The sequence below is a fragment of the Opisthorchis viverrini genome (genome assembly GCF_000715545.1).
Source record: "Opisthorchis viverrini unplaced genomic scaffold opera_v5_285, whole genome shotgun sequence".
In the NCBI taxonomy this organism is placed as follows: Eukaryota; Metazoa; Platyhelminthes; class Trematoda; order Opisthorchiida; family Opisthorchiidae; genus Opisthorchis; species Opisthorchis viverrini.
The window spans coordinates 649,895-659,115 of record NW_008751941.1 but is presented as its reverse complement, the minus strand read 5'-3'; the positions used below and the strand labels follow the sequence as shown (position 1 = coordinate 659,115).

Here is a 9,221-nt window from a genome sequence, read left to right as displayed (position 1 = left end):
TCAGGCTGTTAGGAAGGCGTTCGTTTTACCTGTTTTACTCCATACATATATTTTCAAAATAGGTTTATTTTGACCATGCTACGAGCTTGCACATATCTTGCTCTTGAAATTCAGGAACTAGTAAATTCACCAATTTCTAGTTTCAGGGATGTTGCCCTGAGACCAAAATAGTGTATATATCAAGAAATATTTTCTGATTTCTGTCAGCACAGCAGTATCCAGCATACTTGACAAAGGCATTCTGTCCACCGTCCAAACGCTGGATGGAAATATTTGCGGACGTATCTAATGGACCATGATCACCACCTTCCAGAGAACACGCAATGTCAAAACAATTAATTTGTTTTGGATTCAGCAGACTGATTGCGGCAACACAAGAGGATCGTTGAGCAGAATAGAATGACGTGAGAATGAATTCCGTGAATTCCTCAACGCACTGGCAAAAATAATGTTTCAAAAATTAACATTGACTCCTGCGCACCTCCTCAGCACTTTTCACTAAGTACGATATCTTCAGCCAGCCACTCCATTGGTTATGAGCTGGTTATCATGAGCGTATGGTTTCTTCTTTTGACCCTGCATCATTCAGTCTTCGTTTAAAATCTGAAACCTATCACGTACAAACAGCGAGCCACCGGATCGTCGTTGAAGTACAAGTATTTTTGCCGTTACTAAAACAATTGCCTTGTCCAGTATCTTGTGGTTTCAGTTGGAAAAAATACTGCACGCCTAATTGTAAGATGCAGAACCTTAACGTGTTACCAATATTTCAGCTGCCTGGCTAGATTTCTGCGCATGCAATGTTCGGAGAAAGAGGCAGCGATCTTTAGGGTAGACATTTTGTGTCAGTGCGCGAACATATACTGGGCACCGAACCGATCCGTTAGTGTTGGAATTACTTCATCGGCACTTGTAGCGTATGTACGGCCGTTAGTTGTTTAATCATTATCAAGTGGATGCCAGTGCGAGTGAATGACAATGCTAGAAGTATGAATATAATTTCACCTGTTACTGTGACCATCTGTAGCTCAGCCAAACAAAATAAATTGTCATAATGAGTGGAACTTCCACTATAGAAGTGGTCACCCGAAGAGTCAGCCAACGTTTAGCAGCATAAACACTTAATGTGGGTTTACGTGGGACACTTTCTATCTATACCTTCTTTGTGTACGTTATCCACAGTGATAATCAGCCTCACGTAAGTGATGAAACAATTGGCTGCCTGGATGTCGTCCATTAGAAACGTATTGTGTAGGCTAATCAGGAAGGATAAATTATCTCAAGTTCTTAGAAACGGTAGCCCTTGTTCTGTCATGTATCTTACGAAACTCCAATGGAACCAGTAGATTGCCCGTGCATATGATGGTCACAGATTCTACATCGCCCGCACCTCGTGGCAACAGCGAACGCAAGAACCCTGTAATGCGGACGTTGCTTTCGGAGCCAAACGTCATGGTGAAAACAACAGCTGGAAATGAAAGGAAAGTAATGCTCGCCGTGCTTGAATTTTGCCAAGTTAACCCTACAGAGCTCGTGGAGATTACGTCAAATAAATAGTATATTACCACCTTCCATCAGAGCACTGGTAAGAAGTCCTATGTACGACAGCACTCAACGCACCGTGAGCTACGAGAAAAGCTGCAATAAACACTTAAAATTTCGAAAAATATATTTGTCATCCAATATTTAATGTCGCACAGAGCACGAAATGTCCGCCTTGTGAACGTTGACACGGTTGGGATTCTGGGGAAGTTAGACGGTTGATGGATATTTTGGAGCATACACAGATATTTAAGGTGGTTTTGGGGTGTGCAAAATTCCAACATATCGATCATGTCTGAGCATTCTGCCACTGTTGCGAGAAGCCCGTCAGTCAATAAATGCAAAGTACCGAGACACTGTGCGGCACATCGGACGTACTGATTAAATGAAAATTGTGTAAAAATATTTTACCTGGTCAAACGTGATCATTTAAATGTGTCCTTAAATGACCCTTAAAATGATCCGGTTTTTTGTGTTGTTTTAGGAAATTAGGGTATTTTTCTCCTCAAACCCCAGTAGCCTTATGTAATGGTTAACACTGCACATAATCGCGTTCAAGGGGCCGATTTTTGACCTAAGTATATCAATTTCACAGCCGTTTTCATGGTACTTTTATATAAAAAACAGCACGTGTGGACACGGAACTTTCATTACTTTTCGCCTTCAGAGAAGATGCGCAGTACATTTGTATTTTTTAATGATTGTGAGTTCATCTGAATACTTGAGGGTAGAATGCTCTGCAAAACTCCACCATGCCGGCAGTTCACTTCGAGTTTTATTAAACCCCAAGCGAAGGAACATACTGTTCGCAATGCATGCAAATTAAGAAACAGTCACGAAGATTATCAAAAACTGCTCTACTATCAACAATTTTAGACTTCAGGAAACACTTTATGTCCACGTTTTAAGCATTTATTGTGAGCGGCACCGCCATGAAGGTATGTACGACCGCTCTACAACATACATGGTGATTTCATCCCGGAAAACCTCTGTATGGCAAAGCTGACGGGTTGGATATCACAGCTGTCTGACTTCAACATACCATGACAATTTTAGTAAATTGTGTGATGGAATATTAGCTTGAGCATCAACCAGAATTGATGTTAATATTGAGGACAATTCAGTCTAAGCAATTTGAAATCTGGTGTTCTGAATTGCTGCAGTCATTTGTATGCGCAAAAAACTTTTGTCTCTTTGTTAAGCTATCAGACAGATATGCATACCGCTGTCCGACAGACGTAAAAGTGGCAGTTTGTTAGCTTGAGTAGTGAACTGCCTCCCTGAGATTTTATCGTTTCATCTCGCTCTGTTATATGTGCTTACAAATTTGAAGCTTCCTAATTGCCTGAAGCTGCAAGCCATGAAAATGGAAAAGAATCTGCACTGTATGTTCTGGCAATCAATTTATATATATATATATATCTGAGTCTGTGCCGAAAAGACTCCACTTCGAAAAATTTCAGACACGGTTGAATTTGGAGCTCAGGGGTTCCAAACTCCAGTTGCCTCAATCATTATAACCGATTTGAAATGTGATGCATTTTTGTCACCGATCCGTCCTCTTACCCTAATTATCAGGTTTATGTTGTAATTGGCAATATTTTTTGCATAAATGTCCCATAAAATTTTAAACAGCATAAACTGCATACCTTTGTCCAGTAATTGGACCTTAAACACCTACATGCCGTATGTGTCGGTTAACCTGATTAGTGAGCGAAAAACTGATTGGCATAGCTTATCATAAATTTTGAAAAAAAAACTGCAGATTTAACATTCCTAAGGACGCCGCTGGGGAAGACAAGTTTTTGACCACCGATTCTTGTGTGGATAAATCTCATGGGGATTACTTTCTGGGTCTCGGCTTGAGTAAAAACGATTTTGAAGGTCGCATTCAAATGTGCTTGCTAAAAGGCCCCCACCAAAGCCTGTTGTGCATTGTGAATCTTTTGTTGTTCTCGATTTAAGGCTTCAAATAATGGGAGAACCTAAGGCCACAGTCCTCTGGCCTCATCAATGTCAAACACTCCAGCCCTTTGTCCGTGCTGAATACCAACTTACTTAGGGAGCAGTCTTTTAATAGATCGGGTATTTTTACTGTAAATTTTAAAATAGTTCGCACTCACAAGGTAGATCAAAATATACCGAACTTTTGTTTTGTTCATAAGGGTTATCGGATTGAAAGAAAGTGAAGCTCCAGTACTGAAAATCTAAGTAAGGTCATGGATTTACAATAATAATAACGTTCATTTCCAAATGGTGGGGTAAATTGTTAGGTGAAATTCCACACGGATGCCGCTTTGCTGCTTGCATTTAGGCACTGCCATGGCAGAGAAGCCCATCCCGCACAAGATTAGCCAAAAGTTCGGGCCTCTTGTCTGTCCGCCATCAAGGTGATCTCCTATGTGTCAGAAGCAGCCAATCGTGACCCAATATTGGTTGAATGCCGGTTGCCAATAGAGCATCCAGAAGAAGTCTGAATTTTTGCAAGACTGTCAGGGCGTACTCTGCACATACGACGCCATGTACAAAAGTACTTAACTTCGTTTTAGGCATCAATATAAATTGCGCATAACTGGTGGTTCTTTTGACGGGTACACTGGGAGGTTAAGGCCGAAAGGTAAACTGAAGGAAATAGCGATTTTACAATTGGTGAAATGGAACCCATGTTGTCAATCGAAGTCGGTTGCTCTAGTAACAATTACGGCTGCGACAAAAGCCGTTTAACAATGCGCAGCTGAAGCTTACTGAATCACTGACTTACATACTGCACATCCAACACCAGCCAAGACTAGTGAATCTACTCTTTCCTCAAGCGATGCAGTTGCGGCCTCAATCACAAAGTTCCCATTCGACCCGCGTTCTGGTCATGTTTTTGGCTCCCGGTTTAAGCGAAAACGTTAAAAACTGCTTTTTCTAATTTTGATGACGAGTGGACAGCCAGACTGTTGCTGCGGACACTTGGTACACTAAAGCATGAACTATAAACATACTTCGTCTCTAAATTGTCCCGCAACCTCAGCGTTTATGGAGCAGTTTGAACACTGTCCCAAATATTCGGAAGTCATACAATACTGCTAAATATCCGTCACGAATGCCTCGAGCTCGTCAAAAAAGATTATGACGATTTCATCACGTTTTTCGGTGGTCAGTCGGAAAATGCAAGTGCTTCAATCTGAGCTTAGTAAGGGAATCCCTTTGTGTCCCATTTTTGTATCCGGTCTCCATAGGTGGCTTACTGAAACTATCGCGCCGTTTGATAAACTTTGGTAGGTAAAGCAGGAGGCCAAGAACCGGCACAGAGTTGCATGACCATTTAGTGAGATGCAACAGGAATGCTGTCAAGCGTGGTCATAATGTTACATTCAGAATTAAATCACGACTAGTGGGATTTGTGGCTATTAGGGATTACGCGGAAAAATTACGGTCTCTCAACAGTCTCTCTCAACATTATCCGACGTAGACACCGTCAGGTCTAAACCGGAATGAACAAAATGAAGTGGATATCGCCGGCAGGGAAATACATCTGATCATATTTTCCATTTTTGTGGAACATATCAAGCTGAAGCAAGGTCAGACCGTTCAAAACTTGAAGATTGCATGCAACTGTAGAAAGGTGAGGGGAAAATGAAGGCTACCTAGCACGTCATAAAAAACGTTCCTGTGCTTAAAAGCAAGTATTGTTTGACGCTTTGACTATATTTCAAACCATATTCTTCAGATCGTTATTTTTATTCTCCATGATCTATCCCTGTTTCTGCAAGAAATGTTTTGCATTGTAATGTGCTAATTGTTGTTCGAAGCTCTGGCTTATGTGAGTCTGTCGTTTAGCACAATGAAATTCACTAAATAATTCCGCCGGTACTACTGGTCAGACATTTAAATCCACTGCAATTTTGTTTTCCTACACCGACACAATAATTCTTCCTTCCTGTGCCTTGGGACTTACGCCACAACAGCACAAAGCTGTGTTCGTGTGAGGTGCCCAATTTTGCCAAGCATTGTTCTGCTTACGTCTCAGCGTGAACGACAATTGCCTTGGGAATATTGGTCCTAATTCGCATGAATAACGCATATCTTACGGAGACACTTTGAAGCAAATAACATTCAAATCATAATGGCTGACTAGACCGACTGCGGCTTGTCGAATAGCCCGATTAGCTGCAACTCAGTTAAAAATCAGGAAAGGAAACAACCAATCCTAGTAGTTTGTTGGTTGATTCCTGCTTTGAACTTACATTCATCGTTGCATCTGCAAGAAAAAAAACACATGCGGCTACATTTTTCACTTCATGTCGATGAATCCATATTTCATGCGGTCCGGCTCCTTTCAAGACCTTCTACGGAACTGCGGTGTTTTTTGCTCTCAGTTTGTCCAATAGATCGGTATAGCGTCAACGTAGCAGGACATAATCATAGTGCTTAACATATTAGTGATGATAAGCTATCAGAAAACGAACCTATTTATTTTTTTTTTGGGGGGGGGGTAGAACAAATGTACTTTTTGGTTGATCCAGTCCTTAAGATGCGCAGTATATTTGAGAACACCGATAGCATCTGGAAACCAGGTGACGACCAATACTTGCATTTGCATACCCTCAAATTTATATGTTTGCCAACTCAAAAGTGGGTAGCTCATGCAAGGCAACCATACCCAAGCATGTAAATAGGGCGGCTTCAAAACATTCCGTTTATGTTTGGTGGCATGTTGGTAAAGGCAAACAGCCACTCTAAGTCTGTGCAGTCTACCTAACGTGGTATGATTAGGTCGTGGCTGTTTCTGTCATACATGGTTTCACTAGACCTTCTGGTGATTAGTTAAACCGCATTCTATGTTTGCTTCTTCCCCAGCAGTGGACGTCATTAGAACGTTCTCGCTGCAGTCCGAGGGAACAATTCGCGTGCCTGGGAAGTTTGTTGTCAATTCCAAATTATCAAAGAATTATGTGACATGCCTATCGTTTGCCGCGAAGCTTGACTCAAAACGGCTAAACATATTAGTGGCCATTCCATCAAGTAACGCAGAGGAGAATTGTCAGACAGCTCTGGGCTTGTTTCACGGGTGTTTTTCCTGAAATCCCCTCGCCCAACGACCTCGATTGACACTGTGTTGCTGAAGGAAGAACACAACCCAATATTGCGTGCCATATCAATATATGTATATCCTGCGCTATGTGAACGAGTGCTGATTTTTTTATGAGGACTATATGCAAGGTGTGTTGGCGGAGGTTGATCATCCTCTGTCACGAAAACAAACGAAGTTACAAAGCAACTGCATCTCCAGACCAGGATAATTTGAGAGTTGCCTTTTAGGCATATTTGTGTCATCCCAGAGTTCAATGCGCCCCACTCAAAAGACGAGAAGGACCTACTGAGAGTGTGCATGGAAGAAGTCAAAATGCAATACAAGGACTGCGCTTGTTCGCACAGGCGAATTGTCTATGTCACCCAAGTTCTTTATGTGGTTCTGACTTGCTTATATATACACCTTGAGTCTCTAAATGCCAAGGATTGGGGTACATATAGAAGGTTACAGCAAGGTAAAAGATTACGTCTGTTACTCGAAGACACCGCGCACGGTTAATTTTTGGTTGTCATATCTGCGCCCTTCATTTAACGTGAAATGAGTTTTGGAAATTTATACACTGAAAACCAATTTGTTTTTCAAAGCACAATCGGTCAAATGGTCTTTTCATTGGTCCATCTAGGAAGCCACGCCAATATTCCTCAGTATATAGCTAGCAGCTTTTCATCAGCCTGTCCGGTTCTGATTCATTGTTGGCTGGATCACAAGCGAGTTTACTAAGTTCTATAGTTTACGTCCGCGATGATGAACTTCCAGTGATTCGCAAACCGGAGAACCATCCCTAGAGGTGCGCGACAGTGAATAAGTTAAACCGTCTAGAATCCAGCCTGGTTCATCCTTTTCTCATAGCACGTATTATGGATACAACTTGCTACCGAATTTTTACAATACCCGTTCTATGACAACCATTTTCAGGTACACTTCGGCCCCTCACTGGATCAGGCAACCGAATTCCCGGGTCCAATCAAAACCCCATTGCTGAAATCTACATGTCCATGGTTGCACGCACTTTGCCTCTTTTGTTGAATAAAATCTGGTTGTAATCTGAGATCTTCAAGAGGAAAAGGGCTCAAAGAGTTTTTCGATGAGATATAAAACACCCAGGACGAAACAAAATAAGGTGCAAAATTGCACAATTGGGCTTTTGATACATACATGAGGAAGCTGCTCAAGTTAGCAAAATAAAGCCTCTCTCGGATCCCACAGTCGTGTGTCAATATCCTACTTGTTCACGCGCAAGATCTCCGTAAATTAGCTTATGGATTTGCCTGCATCCATAGCACACTATGGGCTACCAGCTAATGCGGAAATCAGGGGTTGTTATCTTACCTAGAGACTTGCTTGCCAAATACGCTTATGTCACAATCTATTGCAACAGCCTCACTAAAGTGAAAACCATTAAACGGACTGCGGCGAAACTTGACAAAAAAGGAATAACTTTAGTTGTCAGTGCAAATGGTACATATTCTGCACAGTTGTTAATTTAAGTGGATAAACCTGGCGTCAGCGATACAAACGAACCAGAGTTAGCGCCCGACACATTTATTTTCTGAATCATTGCACTGAACAAGCACAGCAATAAACGGCTTTAACCTGCGTTGTACGAAAGATTTTTCATGGGTTTTCGACAGCCTTCTGCGTGAATAAAGTATTGTGAAACGAACAGACATCAGTAAATGTATAGACGACACATAATACTGACCAGTATAATTAAAATCACCAGCATTTTGCTACCACAATGACTTGCCATGTATTGTTCATAAGCTGTGAATAGACGAGCATAGCATTTTTGAGGTCAGTGCAAAGTTAATGGGTTAAATTACTATGCAGATCATTTCTGGCACTACATCAAACGAGTCTTATAGCTTCTAAATTAGCATCTACATTATTTTCGTGAAACAAACTTTTTCATTCAGAAATTCGTAATCACGTTTGCCTTTTGCTGTAGGAGGTAAATCTTCACCATGTTCAAAAGCACTGTTCCGATTTCACACACAACGCAAAAAAAGTTTTGTTCTATCGTTTTTTATTTCTACCTTGAAATGCCCAAATGCCTAATGAGTATCTTCAAAGCAATGTAAATTTCTGGGCACGCATCTCACTGATCATTGTTTGGGTAAGGCTGATAACCAGCATAAACAATGCCAAAGATTGTTGGTAGGGTGAGGAGATTTGGGCTTTTTGTGGAGATTTCGTTCTGTAAATGAAGCCAATCCATGCTAAAAAGCCGATAAGCACTGTACAGCTGTTTCATCCTTATTGGGAATCATCAGCAGTACGCATCTCACGAAACTTCGAAGAATCTCGAACGCGCGACCTCCCGGCTAGTTGTTTGAACACTTAACCGTTCGGCCACGAGTGGCTGATCAGCAGTGTGACTCTTCGGAGTTTCGTGAGATGCGTACTGCTGATGATTCCCAATAAGGATGAAACAGCTGTACAGTGCTTATCGGCTTTTTAGCATGGATTGGCTTCATTTACAGGACGAAATCACCACAAAAATGCCAAAGATTCTATCGGAAAAACCGCAGAGTACGTTAGCATGCCTGTAATGACGTCTCTATTTTAACACGGAAAATGCTGTCAGTTTTACATT

The 9,221-nt window shown here is 41.5% G+C and overlaps 1 protein-coding gene across 1 annotated transcript in view; it reads right to left on the bottom strand.

The window, feature by feature from the left end:
* Positions 1-229: 229 nt before the first annotated feature.
* Positions 230-9,221, bottom strand: part of T265_14877 (hypothetical protein) — a gene marked incomplete at both ends in the record, with an annotated part of 73,512 nt that continues 64,520 nt past the window's right edge. Inside the window, 2 exons of the mRNA XM_009175637.1 lie at positions 230-436; positions 5,778-5,791. Coding sequence (XP_009173901.1) covers positions 230-436; positions 5,778-5,791 — 221 coding nt within the window. The remainder of the gene's footprint in view (positions 437-5,777; positions 5,792-9,221) is intronic.